Source organism: Oncorhynchus clarkii, chromosome 5 (assembly GCF_045791955.1).
Source record: "Oncorhynchus clarkii lewisi isolate Uvic-CL-2024 chromosome 5, UVic_Ocla_1.0, whole genome shotgun sequence".
Taxonomy (NCBI): Eukaryota; Metazoa; Chordata; class Actinopteri; order Salmoniformes; family Salmonidae; genus Oncorhynchus; species Oncorhynchus clarkii.
In genome coordinates, this window is record NC_092151.1 from 4,212,633 (window position 1) to 4,230,508 (window position 17,876).

At 45.1% G+C, this 17,876-nt stretch overlaps 1 protein-coding gene across 1 annotated transcript in view; it reads left to right on the forward strand.

Moving 5' to 3' along the window:
• LOC139409827 (netrin receptor DCC-like) overlaps positions 1-17,876 on the forward strand; it is a 567,888-nt gene that overhangs the window by 234,953 nt on the left and 315,059 nt on the right. Inside the window, exon 4 of the mRNA XM_071155214.1 lies at positions 12,048-12,335. Within this exon, the coding sequence (XP_071011315.1) occupies positions 12,048-12,335 (288 nt within the window). The remainder of the gene's footprint in view (positions 1-12,047; positions 12,336-17,876) is intronic.

A 17,876-nucleotide genomic window follows, 5' to 3' on the forward strand; every position in this document is an offset into this window, starting at 1 on the left:
GCCATCTTTAGAGCCCTGAATAGAGCCATCTATAGTGCCCTGTATAGAGCCCCGTATAGAGCCCTGTGTAGAGCTCTGTATAGAGCCATGTGTAGAGCACTCTGTAGAGCCCTGTATAGAGCATTGTGTAGAGTCCTGTATATAGCCCTGTGTAGAGCCCTGTATAGAGCCATCTATAGTGCCCTGTGTAGAGCCCTGTATAGAGCCCTGTGTCGAGCCCTGTGGAGAGCCCTGAATAGAGCCATCTGTAGAGCCCTGAATATAGCCATCTGTAGAGCCCTGTATATAGCCATCTTTAGAGCCCTGAATAGAGCCATATGTGGAGCCCTGAATATAGCCATCTGTATAGCTCTGAATAGAGCCCTGTGTAGAGCCCTGTGTAGAACCCTGTATAGAGCCATCTGTAGAGCCCTGTGTAGAGCCCTGAATAGAGCCATCTGTAGAGCCCTGAATAGAGCCATCTGTAGAGCCCTGCATAGAGCCATCTATAGAGCCCTGTGTAGAGCCCTGTGTAGAGCCACCTGTAGAGCCCTGTATAGAGGCATCTGTATATCCCTGTATAGAGCCATCTTTAGAGCCCTGTATAGAGCCATCTGTAGAGCCCTGAATAGAGCCCTGTGTAGAGCCCTGTATAGAGCCATCTGTAGAGCCCTGTGCATAGCCCTGAATAGAGCCATCTGTAGAGCCCTGTATAGAGCCATCTGTAGAGCCCTGTGTAGAGCTCTGTATAGAGCCATCTTTAGAGCCCTGTATAGAGCTATCTGTAGAGCCCTGTGTAGAGCCATCTGTTGAGCCGTGTATAGAGCCATCTGTAGAGCCCTGTATAGAGTTATCTGTAGAGCCCTGTGTGGAGCCATCTGTAGAGCCCTGTATAGAGCCATCTGTAGAGCCCTGTATAGAGCCATCTGTAGAGCCCTGTTTAGAGCCCTGTATAGAGCCATCTGTAGAGCCCTGTGTAGAGCCCTGTATAGAGCCATCTGTAGAGCCCTGAGTAGAGCCCTGTGTAGAGCCATCTGTAGAGCCATGTGTAGAGCCCTGTATAGAGCCATCTGTATAGCCCTGTATAGAGGCATCTGTATAGCCCTGTATAGAGCCATCTTTAGAGCCCTGTATAGAGCCATCTGTAGAGCCCAGAGTAGAGCCCCGTGTAGAGCCATCTGTAGAGCCCTGTGTAGAGCCCTGTGTAGAGCTCTGTATAGAGCCATCTGTAGAGCCCTGTATAGAGCTATCTGTAGAGCCCTGTGTTGAGCCCTGTGTAGAGCCCTGTGTAGAGCTCTGTATAGAGCCTGGTGTAGAGTCATCTGTAGAGCCCTGTGTTGAGCCCTGTGTAGAGCCCTGTGTAGAGCTCTGTATAGAGCCATCTGTAGAGCCCTGTGTAGAGCCATCTATAGTATGGCTCCCAGTGTATGGATTCCCAGTGCACTTTGCAACCCTTGGATGTGTTACCTCATGTTTCAAAGGTTTTAGGGGAAGCTCTTTCAATGTTAAGAGGATTTGTACAGATTTAATCAGGATTTTGAGTTTCTGTCACAGAAATTCTAGAGGTCAGGGCACCACAGACGTTAAACCACAGGGGAAAAACCTGGACATGCACAACACACTGATACAATGTTTCCTCTATAATCACATTGTACGATAGACAGTACCTGGGGCAGACACAGAATAAGTTATTCTCTCACGCAGAACATGGGGATCTGCGTGAGGTCATGAGAGAGAGAGAGGGAGAGATAGAGAGAGGGAGAGATGGAGAGATGGAGAGAGAGAGAGAGAGATGGAGAGATAGAGAGAGAGAGAGAGAGAGAGAGAGACAGAGAGAGAGACAGAGAGAGAGACATGGGGAGAGAGAGAGAGACAGAGAGAGAGAGGGACTTAGGGGCATATAAATAGAGACGGTGAGAGACTTGGGCGAGGACCAGGTAACAGGCCTCCCTTTCCATTGAAATGATCCGGTAGATTAGTGGTGGAGGGTGGGGAGGAGGGTGGGGAGGAGGGTGGGAGGCCTCCCTTTCTATTGAAATGATCCGGTAGATTAGTGGTGGAGGGTGGGGAGGAGGGTGGGAGGCCTGCCTTTCCATTGAAATGATCCAATGAATTAGTGGAGGAGGGTGGGGAGGAGGGTGGGGAGGAGGGTGGGAGGCCTCCCTTTCCATTGAAATTATCCAATGAATTAGTGGTGGAGGGTGGGGAGGAGGGTGGGTAGAAGGGTGGGAGGCCTGCCTTTCCATTGAAATGATCCAATGAATTAGTGGTGGAGGGTGGGGAGGAGGGTGGGGAGGAGGGTGGGAGGCCTGCCTTTCTATTGAAATTATCCGGTAGATTAGTGGTGGAGGGTGGGGAGGAGGGTGGGGAGGAGGGTGGGAGGCCTCCCTTTCTATTGAAATGATCCAATGAATTAGTGGTGGAGGGTGGGGAGGAGGGTGGGGAGGAGGGTGGGATGCCTGCCTTTCTATTGAAATTATCCGGTAGATTAGTGGTGGAGGGAGGGGAGGAGGGTGGGGAGGAGGGTGGGGAGGAGGGTGGGAGGCCTCCCTTTCTATTGAAATGATCCGGTAGATTAGTGGTGGAGGGTGGGGAGGAGGGTGGGGAGGAGGGTGGGAGGCCTCCCTTTCTATTGAAATGATCCGGTAGATTAGTGGAGGAGGGTGGGGAGGAGGGTGGGAGGCCTGCCTTTCCATTGAAATGATCCAATGAATTAGTGGTGGAGGGAGGGGAGGAGGGTGGGAGGCCTCCCTTTCTATTAAAATGATCTGGTAGATTAGTGGCAGAGGGTGGGAGGCCTGCCTTTCCATTGTAATGATCCGGTAGATTAGTGGTGGAGGGTGGGGAGGAGGGTGGGAGGCCTGCCTTTCCATTGTAATGATCCGGTAGATTAGTGGTGGAGGGTGGGGAGGAGGGTGGGAGGCCTGCCTTTCCATTGAAATGATCCGGTAGACTAGTGGTGGAGGGAGGGGAGGAGGGTGGGAGGCCTGCCTTTCCATTGTAATGATCCGGTAGATTAGTGGTGGAGGGTGGGGAGGAGGGTGGGAGGCCTGCCTTTCCATTGTAATGATCCGGTAGATTAGTGGTGGAGGGTGGGGAGGAGGGTGGGAGGCCTGCCTTTCCATTGTAATGATCCGGTAGATTAGTGGTGGAGGGTGGGGAGGAGGGTGGGAGGCCTGCCTTTCCATTGTAATGATCCGGTAGATTAGTGGTGGAGGGTGGGGAGGAGGGTGGGAGGCCTGCCTTTCCATTGTATTGATCCGGTAGATTAGTGGTGGAGGGTGGGGAGGAGGATGGGAGGCCTGCCTTTCCATTGTAATGATCCGTTAGATTAGTGTTGGAGGCTGGGGAGGAGGTACATTCAAAGTGGCTTAAAGTCTGAATCCCCTTTCAGTGTATCACTAATGAGACAGACAGGCTTTTAGGAACTTTCACTGAGGGCCGCGTACCAAACGGTGCCCTCTTCCCTTTACAGTACACTACTTTCGACCAGAGCCCGTGATTGGAGAGGAGGTTTTTAAAGGGGTAGGGAGCGATAGATTGCCCTGTGTGGCTCTGGATCAAAGTAGTGCCCTGTAATGAGAGCAGGGAGCCATTTTTTTTCTGTTTCCTGACACACTAACCTCTCCCACCCAGAGCTGTCATCCCTTTGTAATAACCACTTTAAGGGCTTTTCTTAATCTCACATCTCTCCACCCTGCTGGAGATACCTATCCTGCTTAATGGTGCTGCCTATCAACACAGCAGGACTGTTTGTTATGTAGATTGACAGGGGGGGGATTCTAGAGTAAATTGGACAACGATCCAACGGCGATGATATAGTATACTGTGGAGATATCTACTGCTTTTATTTTTTTGCATGTTTTCAAGTTTGATTGTATAATTATATAACGAGCCTAGAATTTACTCCGGCGGCGAAACCATGACAGGTGAATTACAAATGAAGCGTAGTAGATCGAGGCTGGGTATATTGGAATAGGCTGGGTATATTGGAATAAACTGGATATATTGTAATATGCTGGGTATATTGGAATAGGCTGGGTATATTGGAATAGGCTGGGTATATTGGAATAAACTGGGTATATAGGAATAGGCTGGGTATATTGGAATAAACTGGGTATATTGGAATAGGCTGGGTATATAGGAATAGGCTGGGTATATTGGAATAAACTGGGTATATTGGAATAGGCTGGGTATATTGGAATAGGGTGGATATATTGGAAAATGCTGGGTATATTGGAATAAACTGGGTATATTGGAATAGGCTGGGTATATTGGAATAAGCTCGGTATTTTGGAATATACTGGATATATTGTAATAGGCTGGGTATATTGGAATAGGCTGGGTATATTGGAATAGGCTGGGTATATTGGAATAGGATGGGTATATTGGAATAGGCTGGGTATATTGGAATAGGCTGGGTATATTGGAATAGACTGGGTATATAGGAATAGGCTGGGTATATTGGAATAAACTGGGTATATTGGAATAGGCTGGGTATATTGGAATAGGGTGGATATATTGGAATATGCTGGGTATATTGGAATAAACTGGGTATATTGGAATAGGCTGGGTATATTGGAATAAGCTTGGTATATTGGAATAAACTGGATATATTGTAATAGGCTGGGTATATTGGAATAGGCTGGGTATATTGGAATAGGCTGGGTATATTGGAATAGGCTGGGTATATTGCAATAGGCTGGGTATATTGGAATAGGCTGGGTATATTGGAATAGGCTGGGTATATTGGAATAAACTGGGTATATTGGAATAGGCTGGGTATATTGGAATAGGCTGGGTATATTGGAATAGGCTGGGTATATTGGAATAAACTGGGTATATTGGAATAGGCTGGATATATTGTAATATGCTGGGTATATTGGAATAGGCTGGGTATATTGCAATAGGCTGGGTATATTGGAATAGGCTGGGTATATTGGAATAGGCTGGGTATATTGGAATAAACTGGGTATATTGAATAGGCTGGGTGTAATGACATACTTACAGTAGGTTGGGCATATTAATTGGAAATACATACAGTAGGTTGGGTATATTGATTGAAATACATACAGTAGGTTGTGTATATTCATTGAAATACATACAGTAGGTTGGGTATGTTGATTGAATTACATACATGACGTTGGGTATATTCATTGAAATACATACAGGAAGTTGGGTATATTGATTGAAATACATACAGGAAGTTGGGTATATTCATTGAAATACATACAGGAAGTTGGGTATATTGATTGAAAAACATAAAACAAAATATGTTGTGTTGAATTTATTGAATCATAGTCGTTAGCCAGTTTATTGAAAACAATAGGATGGGCTTATTGAAATCAATAGGATGGGTTTATTGAAATCAATAGGATGGGTTTATTGAAATCAATAGGATGGGTTTATTAAAATGTGTGTTGGACGGATCTCAGAAATATATTAGATCCATTTTGGGACATATTTTGCAACACATTGTGAAGGATGGATCGTAGCCTCTCGTCTGTTGGACAGGGGCTAACGCGACATACCATATTTATAGTTATCCTACTAATTAGCACAAGCGCCGAGGTCTCTCAGAGTTCAATGAATCATCAGAAGAAGACCAAAATAAGTACACAAGATAAAATAAATAAGCATAAATATGGGTTGTATTTACAATGGTGTTTGTTCTTCACTGGTTGCCCTTTTCTTGTGGTAACAGGTCACAAATCTTGCTGCTGTGATGGCACACTGTGGAATTTCACCCAGTAGATATGGGAGTTTATCAAAATTGGATTTGTTTTCGAATTCTTTGTGGATCTGTGTTATCTGAGGGAAATATGTATCTCTAATATGGTCATACGTTGGACAGGAGGTTAGGAAGTGCAGCTCAGTTTCCACCTCATTTTGTGGGCAGTGAGCACATAGCCTGTCTTTTCTTGAGAGCCAGGTCTGTCTACGGCGGCCTTTCTCAATAGCAAAGCTATGCTCACAAAGTCTGTACATAGTCAAAGCTTTCCTTAAATTTGGGTCAGTCACAGTGGTCAGGTATTCTGCCACTGTGTACTCTCTGTTTAGGGCCAAATAGCATTCTAGTTTGCTCTGTTTTTTTGTTAATTCTTTCCAATGTGTCAAGTAATTATCTTTTTGTTTTCTCATGATTTGGTTGGGTCTAATTGTGCTGCTGTCCTGGGGCTCTAAAGGGGTGTGTTTGTGTTTGTGAACAGAGCCCCAGGACCAGCTTGCTTAGGGGACTCTTCTCCAGGTTCATCTCTCTGTAGGTGATGGCTTTGTTATGTAAGGTTTGGGAATCGCTTCCTTTTAGGTGGTTGTAGAATTTAACAGCTCTTTTCAGGATTTTGATAATTAGTGGGTATCGGCCTAATTCTGCTCTGCATGCATTATTTGGTGTTCTACGTTGTACACAGAGGATATGTTTGCAGAATTCTGCATGCAGAGTCTCAATTTGGTGTTTGTCCAATTTTGTGAAGTCTTGGTTGGTGAGCAGACCCCAGACCTCACAACCGTAAAGGGCAATGGGCTCTATGACTGATTCAAGTATTTTTAGCCAAATCCTAATTGGTATGTTGAAATGTATGTTCCTTTTGATGGCATAGAATTCCCTTCTTGCCTTGTCTCTCAGATCGTTCACAGCTTTGTGGAAGTTACCTGTGGCGCTGATGTTTAGGCCAAGGTATGTATCGTTTTTTGTGTGCTCTAGGGCAACAGTGTCTAGATGGAATTTGTATTTGTGGTCCTGGCAATTGGACATTTTTTGGAACACCATCATTTTGGTCTTACTGAGATTTACTGTCAGGGCCCAGGTCTGACAGAATCTGTGCAGAAGATCTAGGTGCTGCTGTAGGCCCTCCTTGGTTGGTGACAGAAGCACCAGATCATCAGCAAACAGTAGACATTTGACTTCGGATTCTAGTAGGGTGAGGCCGGGTGCTGCAGACTTTTCTAGTGCCCGTGCCAATTCGTTGATGTATATGTTGAAGAGGGTGGGGCTTAAGCTGCATCCCTGTCTCACCCCTCGACCCTGTGTGAAGAAATGTGTGTCTTTTTTGCCCATTTTAACCGCACACTTGTTGTTTGTGTACATGGATTTTATAATGTCGTATGTTTTACCCCCAACACCACTTTCCATCAATTTGTATAGCAGACCCTCATGCCAAATTGAGTCAAAGGCTTTTTTGAAATCAACAAAGCATGAGAAGACTTTGCCTTTGTTTCGGTTTGTTTGGTTGTCAATTAGGGTGTGCAGGGTGAATACATGGTCTGTTGTACGGTAATTTGGTAAAAAGCCAATTTGACATTTGCTCAGTACATTGTTTTCATTGAGGAAATGTACGAGTCTGCTGTTAATGATAATGCAGAGGATTTTCCCAAGGTTACTGTTGTCGCATATTCCACGGTAGTTATTTTGGTCAAATTTGTCTACACTTTTGAGGATTGGGGTGATCAGTCCTTGGTTCCAAATATTGGGGAAGATGCCTGAGCTAAGGATGATGTTAAAGAGTTTTAGTATAACCAATTGGAAGTTGTTGTCTGTATATTTGATCATTTCATTAATGATACCATCAACACCACAGGCCTTTTTGGGTTGGAGGGTTTTTATTTCGTCCTGTAACTCGTTCAAGGTAATTGGCGAATCCAGTGGGTTCTGGTAGTCTTTAATCGTTGATTCTAAGATTTGTATTTGATCATGTATATGTTTTTGCTCTTTATTCTTTGTTATAGAGCCAAAAAGATTGGAGAAGTGGTTTACCCATACATCTCCATTTTGGATAGATAATTCTTCGTGTTGTTGTTTGTTTAGTGTTTTCCAATTTTCCCAGAAGTGGTTAGAGTCTATGGATTCTTCAATTACATTGAGCTGATTTATGACGTGCTGTTCCTTCTTTTTCCGTAGTGTATTTCTGTATTGTTTTAGTGATTCACCATAGTGAAGGCGTAGACTCAGGTATTCCGGGTCTCTGTGTTTTTGGTTGGACAGGTTTCTCAATTTCTTTCTTAGATTTTTGCATTCTTCATCAAACCATTTGTCATTGTTGTTCATTTTCTTCGGTTTTCTATTTGAGATTTTTAGATTTGATAGGGAAGCTGAGAGGTCAAATATACTCTTAAGATTTTCTACTGCCAAGTTTACACCTTCACTATTGCAGTGGAACTTTTTACCCAGGAAATTGTCTAGAAGGGATTGCATTTGTTGTTGCCTAATTGTTTTTTGGTAGGTTTCCAAACTGCATTCCTTCCATCTATAGTATTTCTTAATGTTACTCAGTTCCTTCGGCTTTTTCGTGATTGAGTATTGCTCTGTTCAAGTAGACTGTGATTTTGCTGTGGTCTGATAGGGGTGTCAGTGGGCTGACTGTGAACGCTCTGAGAGACTCTGGGTTGAGGTCGGTGATAAAGTAGTCTACAGTACTACTGCCAAGAGATGAGCTATAGGTGTACCTACCATAGGAGTCCCCTTCAAGCCTACCGTTGACTATGTACATACCCAGCGTGCGACAGAGCTGCAGGAGTTGTGACCCGTTTTTGTTGGTTATGTTGTCATAGTTGTGCCTAGGGGGGCATATGGGTGAGGGAATGCTGTCACCTGCAGGCAGGTGTTTGTCCCCCTGTGTGCTGATTGTGTCAGGTTCTTGTTCAGTTCTGGCATTTAGGTCGCCACAGACTAGTACATGTCCCTGGGCCTGGAAATGATTGATTTCCCCCTCCAGGATGGAGAAGCTGTCTTCATTAAAGTATGGGGATTCTAGTGGGGGGATATAGGTAGCACACAGGAGGACATTTTTCTCTGTTAAGATCATTTCCTTTTGAATTTTTAGCCAAATGTAAAATGTTCCTGTTTTGATTAATTTAATGGAGTGAGTTAGGTCTACTCTATACCAAATTAGCATACCCCCCGAGTCCCTTCCCTGTTTCACACCTGGTAGTGTGGTGGATGGGACTACCAGCTCTCTGTAACCTAGAGGGCAACCAGTGGGTCCGTCTCCTCCATACCAGGTTTCTTGCAGGATGACAATGTCTGTATTACCAATTTCTTTGGTGAAGTCCGGGTTCCTGCTCTTTAGGCCAAAGGCAGATGAAGAGTGGGGGTTGGGCCTGTTTGCCCGCTCACTACCTGGGCGTATGTTTGATTTCCATGTTGAGGCCCTCTTTGTGGGGGTGGGGTGCATGGGGTGGGCAAGAGTGGCATAGGTCTGATCTGAGGGGGCCTAAATGGGGTGTGGGCATGGTTCACATGGTTGATTGTTTGGGGTGGGGGTGTGGATGTGTCTGGGGGTGCTGTGGTTTGGATGTAAGTCATCTTGGCGTGGGTCCTCTGTGTAGGTCCAGGGGGTGGGGGGTCCTGCAGGTCTTGGAGGGTGTATCGCTGGTCTGGGTGGGGTGTCTATTGATCTGTTGCTCCTGTGTGAAGTGTTGGGGATACGTTTGAGAGCGATGTCCTTTAGGGTTCGGACAAAGGTGGGCACTGCTGCCTTGTAGAGGTGGACCTGGTCATAGACGCTGTTCTTGTCCAGGGTGGAGTGGTGGGCCAGGAAAACATTTGGTTTTGAGGCACAGTCACGGGAAATACTTGCGTTTACCCGCTGTATGGTAACAGGGTGGAAGTCTTTTCGTGGTAGCAGGGTGGAGATAACCACTTGTGCGTTGGGGAAAGTAGAAGAAGCCTTTTCAATCACTCCCTTCAGTGCTGTGGCCACCCTTTCCTGCTGTCGTTTGTGCCTGTGTGTATTATTATGTGGCTAGGTGAGCCTAATTGGTCCTCAGACAGAAGGTCTAGGGCACGCTGGGTGTTTGGACACCAGAGTTTAGACACACTGTGTTTGGGAAAAGTTTTTTTAAAATTCTATATATTTCCCATTTGAGTCCATAAGGAGGTCACTCTGTGTCTTGTGTTTGTCCTCAGTGGGTGTGGGGGGGGTTGTCAGAAGGGCTATCAGGGTGGCTGACAGGGGGGGGGTGCTCAGAGGGGGTGAGAGCCGCTGGGTTTGGGGTTTTTCTTTTGTCTGTTCTGCTGTGATGTCGGCTCTATGGTCAGGGTCTGGTGTGGACTGTTCTGCTGTGGTGTCGAGACTTTTGTCGGGTGCTGCGGTGGGCTGTTCTGCTGGCTTCTCTGTGGGGGTGGCCACCTCTCTAGTGGGTTGTTCTCTGTCACACACCATCCCCCTCAACCTCTCCTCCGTCCCCCTCACCCTCTCCTCCATCCCCCTCAACCTCTCCTCCACCAGCAGTCTGATCCTCTCCTCTAGTGCTCTGTTCTTCTCCTGATCCTGCTCTTTCTCCTGTTGAAGTTGTCTCACCACTGTCCAGAGTGCAGATATGTCTCTGTCCACCTCCAGCTCTCCGGGTCTGGTTAAGGGGGTGTTGTTGTGCTGGACTGTTGTCTGGGTCTGTGCTGACTGGAGTGTAATCACCTGCTGTTCCAGCTCCACCTGCCTTACCTACAGCTGGGTGAATTTGTCCTTCATTTCAATGAGAGAGTGGTAATCTGTGCTGGGAGGTTGACTCTCCGCTGGGGGTTGCTCATCTGTGGGGTTATATAATGAAGAGGTCTGGTCTGACCCGCTCGGGGTAGGGGTATCTTTATCAAGGGAGAGCTTCTCCTGCTGGGCTGATTCTTTTATTTGGTGAAAGTCCAGCTGAAACTGTCTGGGGTTACCCTGTACCATTACTGTTCCGGACTTATAGAGGTTTATATTAGCTGACTCAGAGTCCTTGTTGTCTAGTATCCTGAGTTTCCACCCCTCGTTAACCCCCCCTCTCTTAACAAGGGGTAGTGTGCTAATATGGCACTCTGCCATGCCAGGGGATGGTTTGTGTGGAAGATGAGGTTGCTGATGTTGCCATTTTTGTAATAGTCAGCAAAAAGTGTCTCTTGATTTTCCATAAGGAGCTTCATTTTGTAATCTTTTCTTGCCTTATCATTCTTTACATGCACAGGGTACTGTATTTTAATTACCTCTGAACAGCGGGAGGGAGCTTCTAAGGCCTCTCCATTTGGTTGGTGTGGACTGTGTGACTCTCCTGCCATTGTTGGGCTAATGGGCTTTGACACTTCTCACTTGACACGTCAGTGCTAGTTGAAGCTGTATCAAGCTTGGTAGAATTATGTTAGCATTCAGTCCTTATAAAGTAATGTTGTGTATTTTTCTTCTTGGCTTTTGGAAATAAAATATAGTTTCAGACTAAACATTACTCACTCAGTTCCAGGTTGGGTTGTGTTTTCAGGTTTCTGTTGTTTTCCAGAGAATTTGCTGTATAGAATAATAATCCTTGGTAGTTGTGAACCTTCCAGGTGATTCCGTAATTCCGACCAAAATCAGGTAGTAGTTTTTAAGTTGTGATTTGAAGTAGGGGTTACGTTGAAGAGGGTAGCATCCAGTATGTGTTCTTGACAAAAGAAAATCCAAGTTTATCTAACTCCTAATCTATCTTTTTTAAAGAAAATGCTGAAAAATGCAGGAGCTCATCTGATCATGACCTCTCTCTCTCTCTCTCTCTCTCTCTCTCTCTGTCTCTCTCTCTCTGTCTTTCTCTCTTCTCAGTGTCATCTAAACCACTGTCTCTCTCTCTCTCTCTCTCTCTCTCTCTCTCTCTCTCTCCTCTCTCTCTCTCTGTCTCTCTCTCTGTCTCTCTCTCTCTCTCTCTCTCTCTCTCTCTCCTCTCTCTCTCTCTGTCTCTCTCTCTGTCTCTCTCTCTCTGTCTTTCTCTCTTCTCAGTGTCATCTAAACCACTGTCTCTCTCTCTCCCACCAGGTCCGTTGAAGCTGGTCCCTACAGAGTCCGTGACTAAACCATTGTCTCTCTCTCTCCCACCAGGTCCGTTGAAGCTGGTCCCTACAGAGTCCGTGACTAAACCACTGTCTCTCTCTCTCCCACCAGGTCCGTTGAAGCTGGTCCCCACAGAGTCCGTGACTAAACCACTGTCTCTCTCTCTCCCACCAGGTCCGTTGAAGCTGGTCCCTACAGAGTCCGTGACTAAATCACTGTCTCTCTCTCTCCCACCAGGTCCGTTGAAGCTGGTCCCTACAGAGCCCGTGACTAAACCACTGTCTCTCTCTCTCCTTTCAGGTCCGTTGAAGCTTGTGGTCCCTACAGAGTCAGTGTCCTCCTACCTGGGTGACACGGCCCTGCTGCGCTGTGAGGTGACTGGTGATCCCATGCCCGTGGTACGCTGGCAGAAGAACAGAGAGGACCTGCCACTCACCTTAACCCCAGAGAGCAGAGTGGTGGTACTGCCCTCCGGATCGCTCCAGGTTAGCAAAGTCCAGCCACCAGACTCTGCCACCTACCGCTGCCTGGCAGACAACCCTGGCAGCGCCCGCACCGGCAGCGACGCAGACCTACGTGTGTTGCCAGGTAGGCTACAATAGCTAACTCCTCATGCAGAGATATTCTACCGCCAATAAGATTTTGTTCTGGGTTCGGAGACTAACTCCTCTTGGCAGAGATATTCTACCGCCAATAAGATTTTGTTCTGGGTTCGGAGACTAACTCCTATAGTATATGACAGTAAGGTGGGAGTGGGACACTGGGTATAATTGTAATGCAGTGAAATATCATTCATGATGAATTCATGCTTTGTCCAATGAGTACATCATGTTCTACTCACAGCGACCTCACAGGAAGACTTGGGTGCTTTCAAGCATTTCACTATACATGTCTGGACATGTTTTACCTCAGTCACTATAGCAGATGTTTTGTTTGATTTACCTTTTGTTTTGACAGAGTCATGCAGAGACCAAGGTCTCTTTCACAGATGACACTGTATCATACATACATATAAATACATCAATATATATACACAATATAACCACATTAATATTCACACCAATATAAACACATTAATATTCACATCACTATAAACACATTAATATTCACACCAATATAAACACATTAATATTCACACCAATATAACTACATTAATATTCACATCACTATAAACACATTAATATTCACACCAATATAAACACATTAATATTCACACCAATATAAACACATTAATATTCACACCACTATAACCACATTAATATTCACACCAATATAACTACATTAATATTCACATCACTATAAACACATTAATATTCACATCACTATAACCACATTAATATTCACATCACTATAAACACATTAATATTCACATCACTATAAACACATTAATATTCACATCACTATAAACACATTAATATTCACATCACTATAACCACATTAATATTCACATCACTATAACCACATTAATATTCACACCAATAAACTAAAAGCAAAACACAGTCATAGAAAACAATCACATTCTGGAGTGAAAAGGTCCTCAATCAGCCTTGGACTGTCTCAGAGGCACCAATTAATTCCATTTAGAGAGAATTGGACTGTCCTAGAGGCACCAATTCATCCCATTTAGAGAGCCTTGGACTGTCTCAGAGGCACCAATCCATCCCATTTAGAGATCCTTGGACTGTCTCAGAGGCACCAATTCATCCCATTTAGAGAGCCTTGGACTGTCCTAGAGGCACCCATCCATCCCATTTAGAGAGCTTTGGACTGTCTGAGAGGCACCAATTCATCCCATTTAGAGAGCCTTGGACTGTCTCAGAGGCACCAATCCATCCCATTTAGAGAGCCTTGGACTGTCCTAGAGGCACCAATCCATCCCATTTAGAGAGCCTTGGACTGTCTTGGAGGCACCCATCCATCCCATTTAGAGAGCCTTGGACTGTCCTAGAGGCACCCATCCATCCCATTTAGAGAGCCTTGGACTGTCCTAGAGGCACCCATCCATCCCATTTAGAGAGCCTTGGACTGTCCTAGAGGCACCCATCCATCCCATTTAGAGAGCCTTGGACTATCCTAGAGGCACCAATCCATCCAATTTAGAGAGCCTTGGACTGTCTTGGAGGCACCCATCCAGCCTTGGAGATTATTCTACCAGTAAGGTGCCAAAAATCTAACAGCAGATGTACCTAACTGGTTGGAGGTGGAAGGTATCTCCAGAGTTAGCCATCTCTCAACCGGGTCTGGTATCTCTGTCCTGTGACCTCCAGCAGGATGAATATCCCTGATGTTGTCAGGACGTTGTGTAATTTGATAACTACATCTGATCCTAGATTTAACTTTAACGTAATGTACTATAGTTGAAATGTACTCCGGGTCTTATCCTTTAAAGGGCTTTGTGGTCTGTACAGTTCAGGTCTCTGAGGCGAAGACATTGATCGATGAACGGATTGGATAGATCACATAATCTCTCCCACTGTATGTGACCTTTACAGTCAGAGACACAACATCATTAAGAGAGAATAAAGAGCTCATCCAGCCGTTGAACTTGTTTGTCCCCCACTACTCACGATTGAGTGGACCATTCTATGTAGTTCCTCACAGGAGAGCAGACGTTGATCTCACAACAGAATGGAGCAGACGGACATTCAGTACATATTTATTCTGAACACAATAATGGCTGTTAACCCTGAGTCTCCTGATGTAGTGTAGGAGACTGTTAACCCTGAGTCTCCTGATGTAGTGTAGGAGACTGTTACCCTGAGTCTCCTGATGTAGTGTAGGAGACTGTTAACCCTGAGTCTCCTGATGTAGTGTAGGAGACTGTTAACCCTGAGTCTCCTGATGTAGTGTATGATACTGTTAACCCTGAGTCTCCTGATGTAGTGTAGGAGACTGTTAACCCTGAGTCTCCTGATGTAGTGTAGGTGACTGTTAACCCTGAGTCTCCTGATGTAGTGTAGGTGAAGTGGGTTCAGCAGGTAACGGTGGCATCGGTTTGCACAACCAGTTCCAATTGTAAGGTAGTGATCATAGCATTGTTACCGTTGCCATGGTGATCACGTTGTAACGACCCAGGAAGTAACATCTACAGTAACAGTAGGTGTTGCCAGTGTAACGGAAGTGAAACGGCTAGCTTAGTTAGCGGTGGTGCGCGCTAAATAGTGTTTCAATCGGTGACGTCACTTGCTCTGAGACCTTGAAGTAGTGGTTCCCCTTGCTCTGCAAGGGCCGCGGCTTTTGTGGAGCGATGGGTAACGATGCTTCGAGGGTGACTGTTGTTGATGTGTGCAGAGGGTCCCTGGTTCGCGCCCGGGTATGGGCGAACCAGGAAACTGTCAGTGATCACGTGCAAGAATCAATAGCATTCCAAGCTACTGTGTGATTATACTCGACTCAAATAAACATCCAAATTGACGAGCTAAAACAATTATACCAAATGGCGCCCTGTTCCTTTTATAGTGAACTACTATTGATCAGGGCCTAGAAATAGGATAGGATTGGGATTCAGAGATTATGTCCACCTCACAGACTACTTTGATAGTTAAACTTTTAATCAATGAATTGTTTTTTTTCCTTTATCAGAGGTGGACGGGATCAAGCTCAAAGTTCAGACATGATCAAAAGATATTGAGTGAATATCCTGTGTTGTCCTGAACTCCCTCGAACTCATTAATGTGGGATATGAAATACACAAGTTAGTCCCTGACTGTGCATCCTAAACGGCACTCTATATAGTGCACGGGGCTCCATAAGGCTCTGTTACAAAAGTAGTGCACTATATATAGAATAAGGGGCCCATTTGGGACACTCCTCTCTCATTGTGAATGCTAACACTCTCCAGCCGTAGGGTTGGTAATGTGCTGACAGCTGTCTCTGTGCCCGGTGTAGACCTGCCTGATTTGACACCCGTGTCTACGAATTTATTAAACAAGCAATCTGGGATTGGCCATTCATCTTTTGGACTTTTAAATGAATGATATAGCCATTGATTCTAGATGAATATATATATATATACACATATATACATATATACATACATATATATACAGTGGGGCAAAAAAAATATTTAGTCAGCCACCAATTGTGCATGTTCTCTCTCTTAAAAAGATGAGAGAGGCCTGTAGTTTTCATCACTTCAACTATGAGAAAAGAAAATCCAGAAATCACATTGTAGGATTTTTTATGAATTTATTTGCAAATTATGGTGGAAAATAAGTATTTGGTCACCTACAAACAAGCAAGACTTCTGGCTCACACAGACCTGTAACATCTTCTTTAAGAGGCTCCTCTGTCCTCCACTCGTTACCTGTATTAATATATATTAATATATACATATACAATATATAGGTGTATATATAGTTCAACTGTCATACCCCACCGGTACTCAGAATATAAGATTGTTTAAACAAACACTGTAAGGCCTAAAAACCTTCCACACATCCATAGCTCTGTCTATGAATTTGAGGTTACATTTCTCCAGCTCCATCCCTCAGTGGCCGGCTGGGCTGACCACTTTGTCGCTTGGTTCGTTTTGAATCCCAGACTGCCCCTTTAAACCATCAGAATGTCCGTTCCTCTCCTGCTGCTTCCCCCCGGCCCCTCAACGTCCTGATTAGATATTTAAGCAATAAGGCTGAGGAGGTGTGATATTGTAACGGCTGTCGTGGGTTGAAGAAGGTGAAGAGGACCAAAGTGCAGCGTGGTACGCGTGTTCATGATGTATATTTATTTTGAACTCAGAACACTACAATCAAAATAACAAAAATAGACCAACACGAAACAGTTCTGTCTGGTGCAGACACAGACACAGAAAACAACTACCCACAAACACAGGTGGGAACAGGTTAGCTAAGTATGGTTCTGCCTCTGATGGGGAACCATACCAGGCCAAACACATAGAAATACAAAACCTAGACTACAAAACATAGAATGCCCACCCCAACTCACGCCCTGACCAAACTAAAACAGAGACATACAAAAGGAACTAAGGTCAGGACGTGACAGATATACAGTATGGCCATTATACCACGACTAACTTTTTCCCCAGTGTTGTATTAATTACCGTATTAAGAATTTAATGTAGGCAGGTCGTGCATGGCCTCGGGCGGTGTATGCACCTAAAAATGGTATGTGATCCGCCAATCAAATCCTGAAGAAGAAGAAGAGACCTAGGCAACTGACCACACTGTGATGTCATCATTTAGAAAGCAACACACCTGTCTATATAAGGTCTCACAGTTGACAGTGCATGTCAGAGCAGAATCTATACCTTGAAGTCCTAGGAACTGTCCGGAGATCTCCAATATATAATTTTTGTGTTGAGGCGTATATCTGGGGCAGGTTATAAAACCATTTCTAGAGGGTTGAACGTTTCCAAGCGGACATGACAGCAAGCCTGGAGTTGGAAAAAAGGCAGTGAAAGACTCAGATCTTAAGGGAAAAAATGATGTGGTCTGATGAGAGTCCTATTTTTTATTATTTGGCCTGAATTCAAAACCAGGCACAGCTCATCAATAGACTAACACCATCCCTACCGTGAAGCACGGTGGTGGCAGCATCCTACTATGGGGATGCTTTTCAGCAGAAGGAACTGGGAGACTGGTACGTACAGACTGCCTACATACAGACTGCCTACATACAGACTGCCTACATACAGACTGCCTACATACAGACTGCCTACGTACAGACTGCCTAAGTACAGACTGCCTACATACAGACTGCCTACCTACAGACTACCTACGTACAGACTGCCTACATACAGACTGCCTACATACAGACTGCCTACATACAGACTGCCTACATACAGACTGCCTACGTACAGACTGCCTACATACAGACTGCCTACATACAGACTGCCTACATACAGACTGCCTACATATAGACTGCCTACATATAGACTGCCTACATACAGACTGCCTACGTACAGACTGCCTACATACAGACTGCCTACGTACAGACTGCCTACGTACAGACTGCCTACATACAGACTGCCTACATACAGACTGCCTACGTAGACTGTCTATGTACAGACTGCCTACGTACAGACTGCCTACGTACAGACTGCCTACATACAGAATGCCTACATACAGACTGCCTACATACAGACTGCCTACATACAGACTGCCTACG